Below are 23,742 nucleotides of genomic sequence, written 5' to 3' on the forward strand. Positions count from 1 at the left end.
AAAATTTTTTCGAGCTGACCTGGCAGCTCAACCCCAGCCAGGGGCTCTGCCCCTTGGACCCTGCTAGGGGCTACTGCCCCTAGACCCCGCTACCAGGGGCGCTGCTCCCGGACCCCGTTAGTTGAGGGTTTCATTCACCTAGATGTAAGAAGTAGTTGAAATGGATAATTGATACCCGTGCCTTGTTACACAATTAGCCGTGCACAGATAAGGAAGGGCATCACACTTAACTCCGAGAGAAACAGGACCCAGGTGAGTTTCTAGCCCCATTTATGTGTTATGTTTTGGGGCTGTGTGCATACTCAATGTGATTAGTTAATACACTTACCTTAAGTGGTAAGTGTATGCCGTACGAATGTTTATAAATATACCTAATTAGTGTAGAAAGAGTTAAACGTATGTGTGAAGAGGTATATGAGAACAGATATAGCTAATGAAAGAAAGGTATGTACGATATGTGTAGTGTATGAATGGTATGTATGATATGTAGGGTTGAAGAATGAAAGGGTTGCATACCCTAATAATATATGCGAAGAATGAAAGGGTTGCATACCCTAATAATATATGCAAAGAATGAAAGGGTTGCCTACCCTAATAATATAGGCGAAGAATGAAAGGGTTGCAGACCCTAATAATATCTGCGAAGGTTATAGGGCGAAAGGCTCTTTAAAACGTAGAACGATATGTACGTATGAAATAGCTAGAGTAAGAAGAAGTATGAAAGTATGGAAGTAAGAACGTAAGAGCAAATATAATATGTGTCTTCGGATATATATATATATATATAAATGTGTAAGAATGAGAATGAGATATATGTTACCTGCTTAACTATAACTCACTCAGCATAGCTGACTTTTAGTATGCACGCAGGTAAATAGATTGAAGAGGCTGGCTTGAGGAAGGCACGTGGCAGGGACTGGAAGACTGGTATCTTGGAAAGGAATGTCATGAATTAATATGCTATGTTTTAAGATATGTGTACTTTTGTTAAGACAATATTCATTGATGTGTAATGTAATGTATGAAGTTTTAATGATTCTGCGAAAAGTTTTAATGAACTCTGATTTTAGAACTATGTTTATGAGTAAATCCAACGCTAAAGTAGGGTTCCGGGATCGGGGCCTTACAAAGAGAAGGTTGCGGTGGTAGTCGAAGAAGCAATTGTGTAGGGAAATGAACTGGATATGTTGGTAGACATTGATGAAGAAGAAGATGTTACTGTGCTATTGTTTTTTCTTTATTAGCAAACTTAAATCGGTTGTTTTACAGGAAACTAAAGACAAGAGTACATGCATCAATCGGCCTGGGTATCGATGGTTGAGTGTTATGTGCCTTATGTCCAAAGCTTGATGCAAAACCACTATCGAGCCGGGGGTCTCACTGGAAGCAGCCTCTCTATTCCTATGGGGGTAGAGGTAAGGTTGTCTACATCTTACCCTCCTCAAACCTACCATAGCTTTGCTATCGGTGGGATTTACTGAGTACGATGATGATGATGATGATGACTGTATTATACTAGAATGAAACAATTTATTAAATAGTAGTGATTACATTGAAACATAAGCCAAAACTATTTGCTATAATAGAGCTTTGAGTTTTGCGTATTTTAGTCCCTTGATGCATATCAGCATGTGGTTATTGTTTAGATCACTTTCCATTACCTTGGTTAGTTGGTACCACATGACAAGACCTGCCCATGATAGTAATGCCCGAGTTGCGTGATAGTTCTTGAACGCTCTAGGATTTTATAACCCCCTTCCTGATGGCCCAATATTTTTGAACATCGAACAACTATAGACTAAAAAGAATGAGTCTTACGTCTTAGTCCTTGAGCGTTCTTGGATTTTATGACCCCCTTTACAAGTATTCACGCCAAGCATTTTACTTTCAAGTGGTGCTAGTCATCCAACTCTAAAACTCATCAAGATAATATATGATACTTCAAACATTTTGATTAATTTCTTACAAAGGATGCCTAAGGCAACCTTTATTTTACAAAAAAAAAAACTGCATTAAGTGAAGTTGCATTAAATCTAATGCAACCTTTTTATCAGATAACGCAAGTGTTTCTTTCAAATGCAACCTTTTTAAAACGTTGTATTTGAAAGAAACAGTTGTGTTATCTAACAAAAAGGTTATGTTAGGTCTAATGCAACTTCGCCTAATGCAGTTTTTTTTTTTTTTGTAAAATAAAAGTTGCCTTAGGCCAATTTTTTAGTAGTGAGTATTTTATCAGGGTTCAAATTTGAATAGACACAATTATCTGCCATGAATGACACATGATATCACTTTCTCGTTATACTAACACGGAGTAACGGTAAAGACTAAGCATGAACTCCTTCACAAATGTTTGGACTAAGTTTGCAATATTAAATGTAAAGCTCTAAACCCATGTACCTTATATTTAGTTGGAATTACACATGAACTTGGTTTAACATCAAAGATTAGACATTACAATTGTGGAAACTAAAACCTTACATTTAACCTCTCTCTCCCTCTCTCTCATATATAATCTTCAATATGGATAGCCTAGTACACACTTCAAGCTCATCGTTATCCATAATACCTAAATGCATACTAAAAGTCAGCTACATGCTGAGTGAGTTCTAATCGACACATGACTCTTTCGTATCCGAAGATACATCTAACATAACATTTCTTTGTTATACATTCATTTACATTCTCATTCATTCTTGTCATTCTTCTTGCATACTGGAGCATGCGCATCTTTCATGTGCTTACCTATTTTACTAGTATCCATAGTTAGATCATTCAATCACACCATGTATCACAAAGATGAATGTGTTGATGTCGTTCAATGGTTTCTTCTTAACCTCACGCCCGCATTCAATCGGCTGTTACAAAATCATTCTTCTGCATATGAATTCAAATCACCACATTCAAGTCACCAACGAATGGGTGCACCAAGAAAACATGGTGAGGGCATCATATGGTTCTAGGTAATTATATATTTCAATTTTGCCCTCGTACTATATGCATATAACATCATTTAAAATTCTTTTAAAAAATTTCTTACACTATCCTTGTTAAATGCTTTATTATATCGCGTTGGGATAAAATAAAACTCACTTGGGTTACGAAAACTCTAGAAACACATTCTCAACCACATGTTTATAATTAAAGTTTGAAACTTATGATCTATAATTAAAGTTAATAAAAATATACAAGTAAAAGTACATTTTCTCTCTCCTAAAAAATATGTTTAAAAGTTAAAAAAATGTAAAAAAAATTACAAAACAATTTTTTTTATTCTTCGATTTTTGTATTAAATGCAACAACATATATTATATATGTAAAAATAAAAAAAATGATGTTGCATTAGGTTTTCATGCTATACATGCCCTTATATATATATATATATATATATATATATATATATATATATATATATATATATATGTATATAACCCACTTGAGTTGTGAAAACTCTAAAAACTCATTCTCAATCACATGTTTTTAATTAAAAATTAAATCTTGTGGTCCACAATTAAAGTTAACAAAAAATGTAAAAGTTTATTTACATTTTCTCTCTTCTGAAAACATATATAAAAATTACTAAAAAAATATAAAAAAAAATAGCAAAACATTTTTTATGTTTTTGATGTTTTGTATTAAATGTAACAATATATATATATATATATATATATATATATATATATATATGTATGTATGTATATATAGGATAAGTATAGTTTGAAAACCCTCTTGAGTTGAGAAAACCCGTAAAAACTCTATGTAACATCGGGTTTTTTTTTTGTTACATGTAATATATGTTGTTACATTTAATACAAAACATCGAAAACATAAAAAAATGTTTTGCTATTTTTTTTACATTTTTATATATGTTTTCAGGAGAGAGAAAATGTAAATAAACTTTTACATTTTTATTAACTTTAATTCTGGACCACAAGATTTAATCTTTAATTAAAAACATGTGGTTGAGAATGTGTTTCTAGAGTTTTCACAACTCAAGTGGGTTTTTATTCTAACCTAACCCTATATATATATATATATGGAAAAGTTAACGTACAAATGAAATTAACGTGCTAATTGTGAGCATCAAGTAAAGTAGTTATATATATACAAGTAGATTAATTATGCAATTACTAGATAAATATATATATATATATATATATATATATATATAGGGGAGGGATATTTTGAGAACCTTTGTGAGTTTTAAGAACTTAAGAAGTCAATTCTAGGCCACACATTTAATTAATTGGATTGAAATATGTGGTTGAGATTAAATCTGACAAAAAAGTCAAAGTATGAGAGAGAATAAAAATGTAAGTGGTTACACTAACTTTTACGTCCGTTACACATGTGTAAAAAGTCGACTCGGTGCGTAAAAAATTCTGTAATTTTTTTACGTGTATGTATCTTACACATATTACGCATGTGGCAACGGTCTACTCGGTTCGGTTCGGCTCGAATATTTATAATTTATTTTATGTATAATTATATATGAACAGATATATAAATATGTAGACGACATACATAAAATATAAGTATATCGTTTTTTCGCTTGATTGTAAATGAGCCGCTCTACTTGGTTCGATTTGTAAACGAGCCAAGCAACGAGCAAAGGTCTACTCGGTTCGGTTCGGCTCAAATATTTATAATTTATTTTATGTATAATTATATATGAACAGATATATAAATATATAGACGACACACAAAAAATATAAGTATACAATTTTTTTAAACCCTTTAAAATTTTTCATATTCCATCAATTTTATAGTTTTATTAGTTCGACTCAAGTTTTCACAATACTAAAAGTTTGTTTACATGTTCATTATATCTCACTTCAAATTTCTTCTCCTAAAAATTTACAACCTATTATGCGTTTGTCTAAAAACTACTAATTTGTTTACAAAATATATTATTTACAACCTTCAAACGTGTTTCTTATTGAAAATTTTATGGTGAAAGAGAAATAAAAAATGTTCGAAATCGCTTGATGTTCGATCGAAAAATGTGCGGTTCGATTTTGGCTCGTTTCATTTTTCACTCGGTTCGAATTTCAGCCGTTCGGTTGTAAACGAGCCAAGCAATGAGCAAGCCTTCGCTCGGCTCGTGAACAGCCCTATGTGGGTTAGACCATGGAATTTGGGCTGGTACACGGGCAATGGCTCTTCCGCTCTTAATAGTTTTACGAAATGGGTGGATATGTTTTTTTTGGCCTCTTTTCATTTGGTCGGGTTTGGGCTTACACTGAGTTTGAGTTTGAGTTCGAGTTGCCACCCAAAGTCGGATGGTCAAACCAAGGTGGTCAACTGAACCTTGGAGCAAGATAAAATCATGACCCAAACAGCAGCGGGACAGAAAGCGGCTATCGAAAGACCGTAGTCTAGGGTGGCCGCGAATAGGTTTCACATAGAGCTAACACCAACATAAATGAGAATTTATACAATATGCACCAACCCTAATTGGCCTAGAGATGATTAATTGATTACCAAATGATAATATAAACTAAATACTTATTTACATAATATATTTTGTCTAATAGATGCATGATAATCAGAAACATTTCATATATGGTGAAAACAAAATATAAATATATAATAAATCTCAAAACACAAAACGGATAAATACATCCATCAATCCTCACGCACCATATATAAGTAACAACGGAAGAAAAAAACAAGAAATTATGCCACAAATAAAAAATGATAAAAATATAAGGGAAATCAACGGGTTCAAAATTTCACTAATTCAAAAAACCTATGGCAATGGCCAAGAGAGTGGCGGGTACAACTGCGGTGAAAGATGTAGCTCCACTATTAGGTGGCGGTGGTGGAGTGGTGCTGCCGGAACTGGTGGTTGGTGGTGATGCTGGGCTGGAGGTTGGAGAAGAGGTGGGGGGACAGGGTTCGGTAGGTGTTGTAGGTGCTGCTGGTGAAGGAGTGGTGGTTGGTGTCGACGTTGGTGGTGTAGGAGTTGAAGGAGGAGTGGTGGTGGGTGGAGATGCCGGTGTGGTAGGTGTTGGGGGTGAGGTGGTGGAGGCGGAGACGTTGATGGCCAACTTCTGACCAATTTGGCAATGACTCGTGAACGTGCAAATGTAATAATGTGAGCCAGCTGTGGTCAAAGCAAGGGTTGCGGGGCCTGTGGTGATGAGGGATATGGGGTTGGTGGAAGTGCATGGATCGTATGCCGCTGCTGAAACCTCCGCAACGTCGTGCAATCCGTTGGTGAAGTTAAACACAAGAGTATCGCCAACAATAAATGTTTGTTGTGAAGCCCAAGTGGTGTAAGCTGCGGCACCACCGGAAGGAATGGTCCAACCTAAGGCATCGCCAACTACGTGCGTGGTTTGTGCCATGTTACCGTGAAACTGCATGAATGCAACCATTATGACCATAAGCATCACAAAATTCGAACCAAAACTTGCCATATTTGAACTTGATTTAAACAAATTTCTTATTTCAAGAACTGACTTTTTGAATTTGTTGATGAAATATGATACATTTGGGTTTAATATTTATAGGAGGAACATTAAATGCCTTCAAATTGCCCGTCCTTTCATTTTGTTGACAATCCTAACATGTCATCTTTCACAAATGACAATTTCTTTGATTTATAGACTTTTAGTTTTGACCTCTTCTATAATATTCTTGAATTTTTCAGTTTATGATTATTATTATTATTATTATTATTATTATTATTGTATTATGGTTTTACATAACACAACGATAAATTAATATAAGACTTTTGAAATTACTGGTTAGACCAATATTCGTTACATTTTTATGGTTAAATCTGTGACCACTCCGATTACCATATTAATTATAATTCATTGTCTGTGAAGTGATAAAACATTATACACTTTTTAGTTAACTTATAACACATAAATTAATCATATTTAACATATTTAAAAATGGAGAGGGAGGAGCGGCGGCGACAAAAGTCAGCGGAAACATCTTTCTTTGTGACAAACTTGCCTGAAGGATTAACGAGTACAGACCTTTGGTTAGAATGTCGAAATCTTGGGACAGTGTCGGATGTTTACATTGCTAGAAAGCGGGATATAAGGGGAAATTGGTTCGGCTTTGTGAGGTTCAAAGGGGTGGAGAATATTCAAGCTCTTCTGGAAAAGTTAGGCAAAATAAAGGTGTTGAATGCGAAGATTGGGGTGAAGGTAGCTAAGTTCGACATGAACAACAGATTGGTGGAAGAGGTGGAGGCCAACCAGCCATGGTCGAAGCAAAATGCTAGTTCTTCGGACCCTCCGAAGGTGGTCGGCGAGCCTAAAGTTGGTAACTTCACTCGGTCGTATAAGGATGCGGTAGAGAAAGGGTTGTTCTCAAGGAAGGAAGTGGTGGTGGATGACCCTAAGTTGGCCTTTATTAATCAATGCCGGAAAAGGTCGGTATTGGCGGTTGCGAAAGACATGCAGGCGTTGTGTAATACCAAAATTATGTTGAAGGAGGCTGGTTTTGAAAATGCCTCTATTTCCTATGTGGGAGGATTGTCCGTACTGTTGTGTTTCAAAGAAGGTAAGCTGGCTCAGAGTTTCGGGCGTGAGAATTGTGAGGCATGGAAGTCCTTGTTCGTGTCGGTGGAAATTTGGGATGGTCAAGTGTCAAGGGGTGACCGGGTAGCCGCGTTAAGGGTCTTTGGGGTTCCGTTAGCTCTTCGTGATAAAACGGTCTATGATAAAATCGGGGAGTTGTTCGGGAAGATAGTGCGCCCTTCGAAGTTTAGTTGGGAGTCAGTTGATAACTCGTCAGGAACATGTTTTATCTTAACGGACCAAAGGGGTATAACTGATGAGGAGATAATTTTAGTGTGTAACAGCATTAAGTTTTCGATTTGGGTTTATGAGGACCTTAAAGCATGGTTTCCTGATTTCGGTGTTGAGGATTCATCTTCGAGTAATATAGAGTTCAAGGAAATAATGGATATCGATCTGGAGGAAGGAGAGTTTAGGCCGGCTCCAAACTCAGAGGGTCCTCGGATAAGTCTCCGACAGCCGAAACTAGGATGTCGCCGCTGGGTGGTATTGAAAGGTCAGTTGGTGGCATGGAGCAGCATGGGAATAATTTCATGCATGGGAAAAGTGAAGGGGCTAGTGGAGCGGATTCCGAGACTAGGGTGGCGGGGAGTGTCCAAGAAAATACGGTTCAAAACAAAAGTGTTGGGCATGGTGGGATCTTCCAAGGAGGACTATTTAATTTTCAAAGTGGGCTTCTATCTCAGTTGGACTGTAATGAGGGTGTTAGGCCTATATCAAGGAAAAGACCCAAGCATTACTGTAGTCCAAGATCATGGGACAACGGTAATTATAAGAGGGGGCAGATAAGTTTCCTGATGGGTTTCAATACCCCTTCCCGGACTTAAATCGGTCGGTGGTTGGTACGTCTTCCGCATATGTTGGTCTCGATTAGATGGCTTTGGCCGGAGAAAAGGAAAGGTTTGGCGAGGTGGATGCTGGTGGGGGGGTAGAGGAGGTGGCCCGGCATGAGGTGGAGGCCGATCGGGATAGAGTAGACATGGGTCTAACGACCGCGGAAGGACCGGTGATCGAGCCCTGGTTTCCTTATGACTCCCAAATTCCTGGCGGTGATCCGTCTGAGGGGGTTCAGGAGGATAACTCGTTAAATGTAGAAATGGCTGAGACGACTGAGGTTGGGTTGAAAGTTGGGGTGGATCTTCGAGTCCATCAATATCTGCTTAGTGAGGTAATCTTGGGTGAAGGTGGTAAAACGGATTTACAATGAATATTATTTCAATAAATTGTAGGGGGCAGGGGATTCGTTGAAGGAGAAGTGGGTTCGGGGTCTGAAAACTAGTAATGGGATGCACTTTGTTGCTCTACAAGAGACGAAATTTGGTTCGGTTTCCAGTTCACGGGTAAGTCGCTTTTGGGGAAGATCTATGTTCTAGTTTGATTCGGTTGAGGTGGTTGGTAGGTCGGGTGGGATTCTTAGTATTTGGGACACGTCCTTTTTCCATCGAGTTGGAGTGGTTAAGAACAGGAGGTTTCTAGTGGTTAGTGGGGAAATTCGGGCGTCAGGAGAGATGTTGAATGTTGTAAATATTTATGCTCCGAATGACGCCTTGGAACGGAGGGCGTTATGGAATACCCTCCTGAGTATTTTCATGGTTCTTTCGAGTCTGTGGGTCATTACAGGTGATTTTAACGATGTCAGAGAGCCGTCGGAAAGAAGAAACTCTGAATTTGTCACAACAAGCGCGGCCGCCTTTAATAAGTTCATAGAGGAGGCGGGTTTGGTGGAATATCAAATGGGTGGGGGCCCGTTCACGTATGTTTCTGACAATGGGGATAAATTCAGTAAGCTTGATCGGTTCTTGGTTTGTCGGAGGTTCATTTCCAAGCTTCCAATATCCTGAAACACGTAAACAATGCTTGAAGTACCAATGTTCATTCATTTATTTACCTAAATATAACTAATTAATATATAATAATAACTAACTTTTACCCAACCATCTATTTACCTAAATATAACTAATTAATATATAATAATAACTAACTTGTACCCAACCATCACATCCCCACACTTATTCTTTTTCGTCCCGAAAAAGACTTTGCAATAGAATCAGAATCAGAGATCATTCTCAAAATACTTCATAGATTATCTTAATTAAGCACAAGAACACAAAAACCACGATTGCGACCCACGCCTTAATACTTACCAGGAAAAATAAGGTGCGACAATTTTATTCGTTCATATGATTAAAATAGAACCCACACCTCAAAGCCATGAAGCCGCCTCACCATGCTTCATTATAGTTTTACCTAACCAGACCACCCCAACTTGACTTAAACCTTAAAATTAGACGATCAAAATTTTGCACATATGTACAATTTTTAAGCCCATATGTAATAGCTAAGACAATCTTGTATATTTTATCGAAACCAAAACCTAAACTTAAGTATTAAAGTCTACCAGAATGGCCATTAGATACGATTAAGGTGCAATTAGGTAACCAACTAGTAATAGCCCCCACTACATGACATACCTCCGTTATCAAGCAATACCCCGAAGTCCATCACCATACGTGAGTAGGCACGAATTCATCTGTAGGGCTTACATATGACGTGTCCCGTGTGGTTCGTTTCTTAATGGTAATGAGACGCGAGCACGGGGACCCCATATGACTAACAGCGTGGATGATCAAGCCAGTAGTGAATTTGTACTTTTAAAGCACTTTTTGTGATCATGTTTATTGACTTATGAATTGGCAGATAAACTGCGGGTTTACTCTTTTTAAGCTTTTTTAATATGAATAAATCCACTAAGGATTTACGCATACCAGATGATAAACCGCATACCGACCCATGGTCTCCGTTCCCTGGGGCGTCCCATCAATACAGGATTTAAGGCCATAAAACCATACGTCAATGAAGTGTTAGCCACTTAACTAGCAGTTTTTTTCATTTATGTTTATATCACAAGCCATTTAGCATACTCTAATGTTAAGCCTATCCAACCATTATACTATAGACTATTCATATTAAAATATATTTTTAGTGATCAAATCTAATAGTAAGGCTTTAGTATGGCCTAATCTTTCATTCCAGTCCTTACACAGGCTTAGCTAAACAAACAAAACCCTGAAGGCGTTTCCCACTAAAAATCAAGCATTTAAAGTTCAATTAAGTCAACAACCAAATTATCCTTTCATTCCAATGGCTGAGCCTACCAATACATCTCAAATTACGTGTGTTCTCGTTTTTATTATCTCTTGTTATATAATAATTTTGAAAAATAACCCCCGATTTTTCTATCATTTTCCATTATTTTGCAAAAAATCTTAATTCAAGAGACATAAAAACTTTTAAATTTTCAATTTCTCCCCCATCCCCACACTTGAGGCAAACATTGTCCTCAATGTTTAAAATTAAAGACATAAAATAAGGACGGGGTTAAAATTCACTTCGACAATTTTAAAAACCGGGCCTAATGTGATGGCGGTTATTAAATTTAAAAAAAATACAATTACACTTTTAACACAAAACTAATAAAACAAGGAAGGCTATGAAAACGAAATCACCTGATAGAAAAGAAAATTCTCATGTGCAACTCTCGTGCCCTCGGTGATGCTCTCGGTGAATCTTACCTCCTCAACTCTCAAAATAAAATCTGCAAACTCTCAAACATGTAGAAGCAAGCTTCTCACAAGTGTTAAAAATATAGGTCTTTTAAATCGTTTGCAAAACCATTAATTTTAAATTACCGGCCGAGATTAATAAATTTCATAACCAAATTTGTTAAACGAGTAAAAATGTTAAAAGACCTAACTTACTTTCGTAGGAATTACGGTTGCATTTAGCGTATGCAACAAGCCATGTAAACCCCCCGGTAGCCCGGGTGGACGAGTATGGTCTCGTGAGGGTTTATAGTGAACTACACCCATAAAGTTCAACTACAACAAAAATATACACGTACCTGAATACAAGGCCGGGTTGCCTCCCGGTTAGCGCTAAGTTTTTGTTAACATCTTCAGCCAGACCGTTACCTCATTTTGCGTTTATGGTGGTCTAATGGAACATTTACCTACCGAATTTCCCACATACGCTCGGTAATTAGGGTCCCAATGCTCTGCTTCCTCCTTCATGATTAGCATGCACAATAAACCAAAACAGGCCGGTGTGAATGCATATTTACCTTCAGAATTTCCAACATATGCTCGGTAGCAAACACGTCGAGCCCACACACTCTTTCTTACCTTCGAAACATTAAATATTAATCGGGGCCGAACCGAGCATTTTCCGACCGAGTTTCCCGTGTAAGCTCGGTATTTAAGGTGTTGTGTCCACGCCTTCTTCTTTGAGGTTGAAACGTCTGTAGAACCAATGTCGGCCCCTTTTTTAATACTGTGCCCATTATCCTTCACCTCTACCTTCCTTTTTAATACCGTGCCCATTATCCTTCACCTCTACATCACCATAATTATCAAACTCAACCACTCCACTCAATGACTCATAAGTAATTGATAGAGTCGGTGTTGTATGAGTCACCACAACATCCTTTTCAACTTCGTTCTCTAAAAGATCAATAGTATCCACATCTATCACCTCATCATCAGCCATGACACCAATAGCCAACTTCTCTTGTTCTCGTTTAATTTGGGCCACCTCTTCTAATAGTTGCCTCATTAGTTCATCTTGGGCCGCATTAGACGTTTCTTGAAGCTCTAACCTTTGATTTATAGCCTTATTATGAGCTTCTTGATCTCTCTTCATCTCCTTCAGAAAATCCATAACGTCTTTCGTAGACTCTTCCTTGTTATCGGAGGAATTTTCTTGATCTTGCTAATAATTCCTTTGATAAGTACCACCATGATTGTAATATTGAGTGAATTCTTCATATATCGGTTGTGGGTACTCATCATAATAGTAGTCTTCCTCCTGTCGTTGTAGTATAGTGGTAAGTATTCCCGCCTGTCACGCGGGTGACCCGGGTTCGATCCCCGGCAACGGCGCCATTTTGACGTAGGCTGTCGTGGTCTACTCAGAAACAATTAATTAAGGACTTAAATACCTATAACTAGTACGGGTAAGTAAGGTCGTCTCCATAGTAACTCAAGGAAAGTGCTAATTTAATATGGCTAAATTAATTAATTAACTAAGGCGGACAGACGATGTCAAGCGGTTTGTTTTTAGAAAAAATATTAATTAAAACTAAGTATTACTTAAAAGCTTTGTAAACAGTATAAATAAAAGCATTCATTCTAGGTTCGGTTAATGTGACATTCAACTTAATCCCAGATTCAATTATATAGATTACGCAGTAATTACTAAACCTAGTAGTTGGATTGTGATGTCAAACGATACCCTAACCGAATTGATGATACAATGAAACTCAGTTTACCTAATCACCAATTTATATTTGTTAAAACCAATTAAGAGACAATATTTGATGATAACTAGTCAATGACACAAGAGCTTAAACCATAAATGTTGATGAACACAACCAAACAAATAATGCATTAATTAATAATCCCAAACACAAATTGTTTAAATAATCAATCACAAATTAAGCAAGACTAAGACAATAACTCAATCAAGCTCATAAACATTAAGCATACGAATCTGGTCAGAAGTTAAAATACACAAAAACCTACCCTAGAATGAACAAGAAACTTAGCCAAGCATCGACATATCGATTATATTACTTATCTTGATGAACATGCAATCCCGAGATGAACCGGAAGCCTTGGAATGGTGGAAGATCGTCCTAAACAGCCTCTTTTGCCTCTGGAAGTTGTTATTCCTTCTCTAACCGGGATCACAATGGGAAGCGGGTTCGTGGCCACTTGTAGAATGAAGTGGCTTTGAACCCCCCGAACGGGCGGTGGAAGAAATGCCCTCGGAACCCCATCATCGAACTCATATTCGGGAAATTGCGGCTCGGGAATCTCTTGTTGTCTTTGGGCTCGGCGGTTTCTCAGTTGTTGAACGGGAGAGGGTTGTTGTTGTGTTCTTCTATAATACCGACCCCCCCGCCCCCCGATCATCCTCCATCTCTTCTTCATCCTCAAACTCATCAAAATCGTCAAATCCCCTCCGCCGATCATACTGGAACTCGAATCTATTTTGCGGTGGTTCAGACCTGATTGAACGATCATCTCTCATTTGATATCTTCTTTGAGCTCTCAGGTTTCGAAATTTGGTGAATGGGTGGGTTGAATGGTGGTAGGTCATGGATTGGTGGGTTTTGTGGAATGTTTTGTGGGATATTTGGTGGAATGGGTTGTTCTCGATTGTGCGGTAGGTTAAGGTTATCGGGTTGAAACGCCGGTGGAACCGGGTATGGGTTATCTTCTTGATGATTCATGTCTTCTTCTATCGGTCTTGAAGTTTCACCCCTTCTTTGTTTTGCTCGGTTTCTTCTCGCGGCTTTCTCAATTTCAGGATCAAACTGCAACACCTCCTTGTCTCGAGCAAACCTCGTATGCATCAACCTAAGAGATTAACTGCACACACCAAACAAGCACACCCCGCGTAAAATTAACGAAGAAAAGAAATTAAACTAAAATTAAACTAAATTACGCTAATTTAAACTATATTAAACTAGCACTAAGCGCGTTGAGTCCCCGGCAACGGCGCCATTTTGACGTAGGCTGTCGTGGTCTACTCAAAAACAATTAATTAAGGACTTAAAATACCTATAACTAGTACGGGTAAGTAACATCGTCTCCACAAGGACTCAAGGAAAGTGCTAATTTAATATTACTAAATTAATTATTAAACTAAGGCGGACAGACGATGTCAAGCAATTTTTAGGAAAAAAATTAAAACTAACAATTACTTAAAAATGATTTGTAAATAATATTAATAAAAGCGTTCATTCTAGGTTCGGTTAATGTGACATTCAACTTAATCCCATATTCGATTATATTGATAACGCAGTAATTAATAAACCTAGTAGTTGGATTGTGATGTCAAACGATACCCTAACCGAATTGATGACACAATGAAACTCGGTTTACCTAATCACCAATTTATGTTTGTTAAAACCAATTAAGAGACAATTATTTGATGATAACTAGTCAATGACACAAGAGCTTAAATCCTAAATGTTGATGAACACAACCAAACAAATAATGCATTAATTAATAATCCCAAACACAAATTGTTTACATAATCAATCACAAATTAAGCAAAACTAAGGCAATAACACAATCAAACTCATAAACATTATGCATACGAATCTGGTCAGAAGTTAAAATACACAAAAACCTACCCTAGAATGAACAAGAAACTTAGCCAAATATCGACATATCGATTATATCACTTATCTTGATGAACATGCAATCCCGAGATGAACCGGAAGCCTTGGAATGGTGGAAGATCGTCCTAAACAGCCTCTTTTGCCTCTGAGAGTCGTTCTTAGCCGAATGGGGAGGTTAAGGGGTTTAAATAGGGAAAACCTAAATTTTTGGCCGAAATAAGCATCTTCGCGTATCGCGAAGATGTCCCAGCATGCTTCTTTGCGTATCGCGAAGGACAAAATAGTCGCGGCCGACATCCTGCAACTTCACGTATCGCGAAGTTGCCCGTCTTTGCATCTTCGCGTATTGCGAAGATGTAATTTTTCTGCATTTTTTATTTTCTTTTCTTTACTGTCTCGTGATGCGTGCACTTCCAATCTTTCACTTCTCGATCTTCATTCCAAGCCCGTAAATATCCTCGTTAAGCTCCAAAGCTTCCAATATCCTGAAACACGTAAACAATGCTTGAAGTACCGATGTTCATTCATTTATTTACCTAAATATAACTAAGTAATATATAATAATAACTAACTTTTATCCAACCATCAGCTGCGGAAATCGAATAGGCCCGATATGGTTTTTAAGATAGATATCGAGAAGGCATATGATTCATTGAATTGGGTTTTCCTCGACTCGGTTCTTTGTCAAATGAATTTCCTGGTTCGGTGGAGGAATTGGGTGTCAGCGATTCTTAAGGCGGGCCGGGCTTCGGTTCTGGTTAACAGTTCTCCCACCCGGGAGTTCTCTTGTTGTCGGGGTCTTAGGCAAGGGGATCCATTATCTCCTTTTCTATTCATTTTGGCTATGAAAGCCTTATCAGGGATGATGAAAAAGGCTGTGGACACTGGTTTATTTCGGGGGCTGATTGGTGGTCTTAACAGGCCTTTTTGTCACACCTAACATATGTCGATGAAATGGTTTTTTTAGGAGTGTGAGAGAGACAAAACGTCCTAAATTTATGGAGGATTCTTAGATGCTTCTATTTGGTGTCGGGCCTAAAGGTAAGTATTAATAAGAGCAGATTGTTTGGTGTGTGCATCACCCCGGGTGAAATACAGCGTATGGCGAATCTCCTCGGTTGTCAAGCGGGGGATTTTCCATTTAAATATTTGGGTCTCCAAGTGGGCGCGAACATGAACCTCGTTAAAGCATGGGACCCGGTGGTTGAGTTGTTTCAAAAAAGATTGTCGGGTTGGAAAGCGAAGATGTTATCATTTGGGGGTCGGGTTACGGTGATTAAATCAATGTTAAACACCCTTCCGACTTACTATTTCTCTCTTTTTCGAGCGCCCGAAGGGGTGTTGGAAAAGTTGGATAGGTTGAGAAGAACGTTTTTTTGGGGAGGTTCGAAAGATAAGGCCATGATAAATTGGGTCTCTTGGAAACGGGTTACGGCTCCTAAAGAATATGGTGGTCTCGGTTTAGGTTCGCTGCGAGATGTGAACCGGGCGCTTTTAGCGAAATGGTGGTGGCGGTTTAAGGGGAACACGAGAGACTGTGGTGAAAGGTAATTTGGTCCATTCATCACTCGTCTAGAGATTGGGTTAGTATACCCGCAAAGATGTCGATTCCGGGCCCTTGGAAACAAGTGAAATGTAACTCAGTCGATCTAAATTATTTGGGAATAAATATGGACTTGTTGTTGAGACATGTAGTTAAAAGTGTAAACATTGCCTTGTTTTGGTTAGAATTTTGGATTGGGGATGATATTTAAAGGTTAAATTCCCACTTTTGTTTGAGTTGGAAAGAAATAAAGCATGTACAGTGGATAGTAGGTTGGTTATGAACAATGGGGTCATATGTAGCACATGGAGTTGGATAAGGCCACCATAATCAGATTTGGAGATGGATATATTGAGAGGTCTATTGAATTTACGCAAAGATGTGGAATAATTGGGTCCCCGGTAAGGTTGGCATCTTGGCTTGGAGAACGGAAATGGATAGGGTCCCGGTGTTCTCTCTTTTGGCAAAACGAAATATCCGTGTGAACTCGATGGATTGCCCGGCGTGTGGTTTAATGGAGGAGACTACTGAACACATCTTAGTGTCGTTCGGTTTAGCCCAATCAGTTTGGCTGGCCATCTCCACTTGGTGTAAAGTTCCTCAGTTGTTTACGTTTAGTGTCCGCGATATTGTTGAGTTATATAAATATTCCAAGTTTCCAAAGAGAAAGGCTAAAGTGTTTCATGCGGTTTGTCTCGTCACGCTGTGGTGTTTATGGAAGGCTAGAAACGATATGGTGCATAATGGCTCGATAGTGACAGTTGGTAGTGTTGTGGAGGAGGTTAAAGCGCTTAGTTATCTTTGGGTTAAAAATAGGTCGAGTGGGTCTACGCTCTCATGGTCAGATTGGGAAAAGTTTGATAGCTTTTAAGTGGGTTTGCTTTGTTTTCTCTTGTGTTGTTGTGTTTTGGTCCGGTTCAAGCAGCTTGCTTGGTCGGCTCTGTTGTACTCTATATTTCTTTAATTGATTTCGTTTTGCCTTTCAAAAAAAATAAATAAATAAAGTGTTTGGAAAAATGCACAGAAAAACATGTTATCCAAGGAACATGTTATCCGAGGAAAATCTTATAGTAATGATGTTGCAATTTGAGATCAAAAATATTTGCAGTTTCTAAATGCTTTGATAAGATAAAACTCATATTAATTGAGAAAGAAATAAATATGGATTTTGAGAGAGTTTTGTAAACCAGAACAATATTCGTATAATCAAGAAATGATTAATAGGGTTAGGGTCTTCTGTAACTACTATGACAGTTTCACGTACTTTGAATAAGCATACACTCCTACTTTGACATTAAAATAACATATGAAATTTAATAAAATTAAATTTCTAACATGATTTTCATAAAGCCGCATGTGTCAAAATTTCCAAGCTAACAAGCCCAAGGCTCTACCCTTTGGACCCAACTTTCAAGGGCGCTGTCATAGACCCCTGCCAAGGGAGCGTTTCCCTCTTTGAACCCTCATTACTTATGGGCTTCGCCCTAAGTATCATACGGTTATTAAATTATAATAAGATCAGATAAATATGTACACCGCACTCAATTTATTTTGATTCATATTACAATTAACTTTATCAACAAGTTAATCGAATTACACTAAAATAGGAAACAAATGTTGTTAAGTTACAATTATATGACTCTAATTAGGGTTGAGTATGGTTCATTTGGTTTTGCTATCGGATAAGATCACACTTATAATTCATGATAGTTCTATATTCAAAATATAAATATATAACAAGTTATTCACAATAAGTGAAAATATAAAAGCTTCATGGGACCTTTTATCAAATATAAATATACTAGTTTACTCCTTTTTTTTAATTTATTTCTAATGATATAAATGCTGTTGTTGATAGGAGTTGAATTGCACAAGTCTTCATGGGACATGTTAAAACAAAACGTTGTTTTTACGTGATATGCCGTCTTTTTTGTCTGTTGAAAATCATAGCATGTTTTAAAATTAAGAATTCAACGTTATTAGACTTTTTGCTTTGAACTCTTCCACCATATTCTACGAGTTTCAAATTTATTATTATTATTTTTTTTATTACTATTATTATTTATTCATTTTTTTATATAAGTGATCGTCTGTTGGGTTGTTGAGTTGGATATTTGCTAAGGAAGATTGAAATCTTCTCAGCCTCCTCAAGGAAACGGCTAAGTATGAACTTCGAGCAAATTTAGACTATCGAGCATGGTTTTACTACCTCTAGCAAGGTCTTCAGAACCTTTGGTGGTTAATTCTTCTAAAGTGTTAAGGTTTTGAGCAAGCTACACTTCATCGAGCAAGAGTGTTATTCTATCAAGTATGGATTGCCAATCGAACAAACAACTTGATCATTCAAGTTATATCTAAGTGATTCCGAGCACAGGATGTTCGAACACATGGTGACTAGCATGGATACAATAAGAAGATGTCATACGTTCAGAGCAAGGACTTCGAGCATGGTTCAGTCCCCTGAGCAAGATTTACATCCGAGCATGCCAAAGATTGTTCAATAAATCTCAATAGACAAGACTGAAGGCATCAAGAAGAATGAGCTTGCTCGATGGACTAATTCGAGCAAAGCATGGATTGGTCAAGAGGAATGAAGCTTTCTAGAGGAGAATATCTTCTTTGAAGATATTCTAAGTAAAGTATGCTCGAGTACACTCATCGAGCATACCTAGCACAGTAAGTCTGCTCGAGCAAGATGCTTATCATGCTCGAAGACTCTTACACTTGTATTTGTTTTTATCTTTCATTATGTAATAATTAGGGATTCTATAAGGAATGTCAGGGTCTATAAATAGGGTCATAGGTTTCCATTTAGGGCACGAAATACGAGAAACATTTTAACGAATATTCATTTTGTCTCCTCGTACATCCGCCGCCGTTTACACGAAATCCTAGACATTCCTTTCACTGTTTCATTGAATGATGTATTAAATACAGTGAATCTTTATCTTTAATTCTCTTTACTGATTATCGTTTATTGTTTCGTTTGCTATTATATCACGCCTTCACTCCCATCCGTTGGATATCCTGATTCCGTCGGGATATTCAATAGGCCTTTGGGTTATTGAGTCTGTGTGTTCTTGTCAACCTTATTAAGGTTTGCACCAGACTCCCGGTCCTGACAAGTGGTATCAGAACTGTGGAAGCTCGCTGAAGGCCGCGGGACTGAAGGCTTGTGATAAAGCTTGAAGCTTTACAATATTTTCATCTGTAAAATCTCATATCTGAACAAGATGGATGATTAAGAAGTCTCAACCAACAAGATTCCAAGACTTTTAGGTCAAGAAAACTTAATCAAATAAAAGGTGTTGTTTGAAGATGCTGTAAACTACAACGACCCTGAACTTTAGACCTCTATTTGAGAAGGACGGTATGTTCCTTCTACTGCTGCAAACAACAATGCCACTATTGAACTGAAAATGAAGAAAATAGATGACAAAGCACTGTATATGCTGAAGCTAGGTCTATCTTGAAAAATACTAACAACAAAAATACCTTTAATATATCGGTATCAAGATATGTAAAATGGTGTTCCTCTAAATGAGTTTAGAGTTTTAACTGTAAAATGAATTATAAAACTAGAGCAAGTTCTTTCAAATTTCTTAACTGAAGCAATTGATTTAATATGTGAGAAATCAAATATTGCATTTGATTAATCTTATAAATTAACAATATTTGATTCATCTAAGTGGTGATCACTAGTTGTAACTTAGTGATAATTGAGTTATAGCTTCAACTCAATGATAATTCGAAGGTTAAAAGAATTAAAAGGAAAAATCCAAGAAAAGATTGAAACTTGAATGAATGACGTATATGGAAGAAAACGTCAAAACTACCAACGTAAGGCTTCTCCCAAATTTCTTGAGTTCATCCCATAAAATAGGTCGATCTTATTTTATCTTTTTCCATTTTAGTTTTTTAGGAATGGGAGTTTTTCGTTTTTTTTTTTTCTTTTACTTCACGATAACTTGAATCTAGAACTTTTAAGCGATTAAGAAGTTTTATTTCTGTTACCGGGTCATCTACCTAGAACTTGCAATTTTACATTTGTTTTTTATAATAAAGTATACCTAATAAATTGTATATTATGCCATCTTATATATAATTACGCTATCTATCTATCAATTAACATTTGGGCTTTTTGAACACATACCCCTAATTATCTTACGTCTTATCTTACAATACTAATAAAAGAAAATGTTAAAGCTTATGTGTCAAGCCTACATTTATTCCAATTCATAATCTCTCATCTCATTCATTCTAACTATCCATGAGTCATGGGTCAAAACTATTTTGTTAGGTGGATTATAGCATAGTGTGGATTTTATATATTCTCTCATCTCATTCATTTTAGCTATCAATAGGTCATGGGTCAAAACTATTTTGTCAAGTGGGTTATAACATAGTGTGGATTTTATACATTATTGAATTAAGTGTCTTTTTCATACATGAGGTTTTACCAACTACGCAACTTTAGTACATTTTTTAAAATTTCTTGCAAATCAACATCTGACGTTTCCATTAAAATCATGTTATTTAAGTACTTTTCGTTAACCCCGTTTGTTTTTTCCATTAAATCTACATTAATTAATTTATAAATATTTTGATAATCACAATTGAAATAATGGATCTTATTTTATCATTTGACAAATCCCGTGTAATACACGGGTTCAAAAGCTAGTTATTATAATTATAATATACACTAAAAGAAGCAGCTATAAGAAAACTTAAAAAACGCACGCGAAAACTACTAAAAACCAATTAGTTTTTTTTAATGTCTTTTCCTTTTCTTTTAAATATTAGGTTAAAATGTAAAACTAAACATAATAGAAGTATATATGTATGTCGCAAAGTAAATGTATTTATATACAGCTCATAAAGTTATATATATTTTATTTTATTTTTTATTATTTTTTTTAAAGTTTGAACTTTTTAGTTAAAAGAAATGAATAAAACAAATTTACTGGTCGGTACCCATAATTATTGTTTTTGTAAATAAACAACATAAATTTCTTATATTTATGCAAACTTTAATACTTTTTTTCAACTTCGAGTAATAAAGTCCAAATATAAGTAAGCATGTGTACCAATTAATTAAACAAAACACTCCACTAATCAAATCATTACAATGGAACACAATAAATTACTTTATTTCATCGTCCTCACATTGAATTCAGTATTCACTCATACATCATATATATATATATATATTATATATATATATATTCTTACGTAAGTCAATTGGTCTAACTTACGTAAGGTGTTATATGATGTGGTAAGTTTTTATACGGTATTATAAGTTAAATAATTAGTTTTTGTGTATGAGGTGAACCGAAAAATAAACAAATAGGGTAGTACGTATACAAACATCACGAGCATTTCATATATATATATATATATATTGATTGAAAAGTACGAGCATTTCATATATAATACACAAAATATAAATACTAAAAAAATCCATCTCATTAATTATTTATTAGATCTCAAACACACAACGAATAGAAACACATCCGCCACAAACACTATATAAGAATTAACAAGTAAAATGAAATAAGTTGATTCAAAAATTAATAATTTAAAAAAGCTAAGCAAATAGCCAAGAGAGTGGCTGGTACCACTGCAGTGAAAGAAGGAGCTTCACTATTAGGTGGCTGCAATGGAGTGGCGCGGTCGGAGGTGATGGTTGGTGGCGATGTTGGGCTGGCACTTGGAGATGAGATAAGGGGACAAGGTTCAGTCGGTGTTGTAGGAGTTACTATGGGAGGAGTTGGAGTAGCGGTTGGTGGAGATGTCGGTGTTGTAGGAGGTGAGGTAGTGGAAGCGGAGACGTTGATGGTTAACTTTTGACCAATTTGGCAATGACTGGTAAATGTGCAAATGTAATAATGTGTGCCTGCCACGGTCAAAGAAAGGGTTGCGGGGCCGGTGGTGATGAGGGAGATGGGATTGGTGAAGTGCATGGATCGTATGCAGCTGCTGTAACCTCTGCAACATCATGCAATCCGTTTGTAAAGTTAAATACAAGAGTATCACCTATGAAGCCCAGGTGGTATAAGCTGCGGCACCACCAGGAGGAATGGTCCATCCCAAGGAGCAGTGACGGCCCAACCAATTTGATAGCCTAAAGCAAAAGAAAAATTTTGGGCCCACTAAATTGTAGAATTTATATTTTTTTTTTTAAATTTACCGAGGGGTTATCGTGTTTCATATATGAAACTATAATACTTTGGATTTTCAATTAGAAAATAACGTGATGCCGTGATGTATATAATTCATATTCAAGGTAGATAGCTAGGGAAAAATGAAAACAAACTAAATAATAAGTGATATGGAGAATCAACAAAAATAAAAAATACAACTTAAGTGAGTGGGAGTCGAACTTAGGTGGGAGTCGGAAAAGCTTTAATTTAAGAAGTTAAAAAAAAACATGCAGGAAACATGCATGTTCTCTTTTATCAATTACACATTATTAGTAAACATTTCTCTATATATAAAAATAGTTAATTTTAAATGGGGGCCTTATTTTCTCGGAGACCTCAAGCCCTAGCTAGGCCCAACACTACTGTTGGGCCGGCCTTGCCAAGAAGTCACCAACTATGTGTCTGGTCTGTGCCATCATGCGGTGAAACTGTATGGATACGGCCATTATGGCCATCAACACTGCCAAATTCATGCCGGAGTTAGCCATGTTTGAACTTATTTAAACAAAAAAATTTTATGTCTAAGTGGTGGTTTTGTGAATTTGTTGATGAAATGTCGTAAATTTGTGTTAATATTTATAGGAGGAACATTAAATGCATTCAAAATTTCAAATTTAAAGTTCACTTTTTATTTTCTTGATTTTAATTTATATAAACGTGATGTTGATACGAGTTAAATGGTATTAGGGCTCAACGTATCGTGTTAAGGCTTCAACTTTGTCCAAAATGAAGGTTCCCTTATTTGCCCGTCCATTCCTTCTGTTGACCACCTTAACACATTGCTTTTTGACTTTTAGTTTTGACCTCTTCTCTCCGGTGGCCTATTCTACAAGTTATTATTATTATTATTATTATTGCAACTACCAATTGTATTCTGGATTGATTTAGCATGGCAATAAATATTAATAAAATAAACTTATAAAATTATTGGTTAGCCTTGGTATTCACTACAAGAAGGCAAGGACTTTACTGATGGACGATTCCATCATAATTTTGTTGGTGAAAGACATCAATAACTAGATTCTGTTGAAATTCTGTAGGTATAATGATCGTGAGTAATGCTCTCGGATCGGATCTCCGAAGGATATTTCCAATGGATCACTCAAACTGTCAAGAACAGAGAATCTATGCAATAATCGACAATTGAATCAAAGATAAATAATCATGAAGCATGCAACTTCACTGATATATGTTTCTCGGGCCTAAATCTATCTAATGACAGGGATGGCCTAAATATATCTTATGATAGACATTTAACACTGCAAC

At 36.6% G+C, this 23,742-nt stretch overlaps 2 protein-coding genes, 1 non-coding gene and 1 pseudogene across 3 annotated transcripts; 2 read left to right on the forward strand and 2 right to left on the reverse strand.

Annotated features, from left to right (window-relative positions):
• Positions 1 to 5,735: 5,735 nt before the first annotated feature.
• On the reverse strand, positions 5,736 to 6,638 carry LOC143600585 (uclacyanin 1-like). The gene has a single exon (XM_077078231.1). The coding sequence runs from the start codon at positions 6,420 to 6,422 to the stop codon at positions 5,736 to 5,738; it is 687 nt and encodes a 228-aa protein (XP_076934346.1). The 5' UTR covers positions 6,423 to 6,638.
• A 5,768-nt stretch (positions 6,639 to 12,406) lies between these two features.
• On the forward strand, positions 12,407 to 12,478 carry TRNAD-GUC (transfer RNA aspartic acid (anticodon GUC)). The gene has a single exon. It is a non-coding gene; the product is annotated as a tRNA-Asp (tRNA).
• Positions 12,479 to 16,652: 4,174 nt separating this feature from the next.
• On the forward strand, positions 16,653 to 17,144 carry LOC143600588 (uncharacterized). Its single transcript, XM_077078233.1, has one exon. The coding sequence runs from the start codon at positions 16,653 to 16,655 to the stop codon at positions 17,142 to 17,144; it is 492 nt and encodes a 163-aa protein (XP_076934348.1).
• Positions 17,145 to 21,843: 4,699 nt separating this feature from the next.
• On the reverse strand, positions 21,844 to 22,964 carry LOC143600587 (chemocyanin-like; annotated as a pseudogene).
• Between the last annotated feature and the right edge of the window lie 778 nt (positions 22,965 to 23,742).

This window comes from Bidens hawaiensis, unplaced genomic scaffold (genome assembly GCF_021521415.1).
Source record: "Bidens hawaiensis isolate Kalapana, Puna unplaced genomic scaffold, B.hawaiensis_p1.1 tig00054369_1, whole genome shotgun sequence".
In the NCBI taxonomy this organism is placed as follows: domain Eukaryota; kingdom Viridiplantae; phylum Streptophyta; class Magnoliopsida; order Asterales; family Asteraceae; genus Bidens; species Bidens hawaiensis.

What these genes read in the sequence shown, in the direction of transcription:
- LOC143600585 (XM_077078231.1), bottom strand. Translation starts at nt 6,422, where the DNA reads ATGGCAAGTTTTGGTTCGAATTTTGTGATGCTTATGGTCATAATGGTT.
- LOC143600588 (XM_077078233.1), top strand. Translation starts at nt 16,653, where the DNA reads ATGTGGAATAATTGGGTCCCCGGTAAGGTTGGCATCTTGGCTTGGAGA.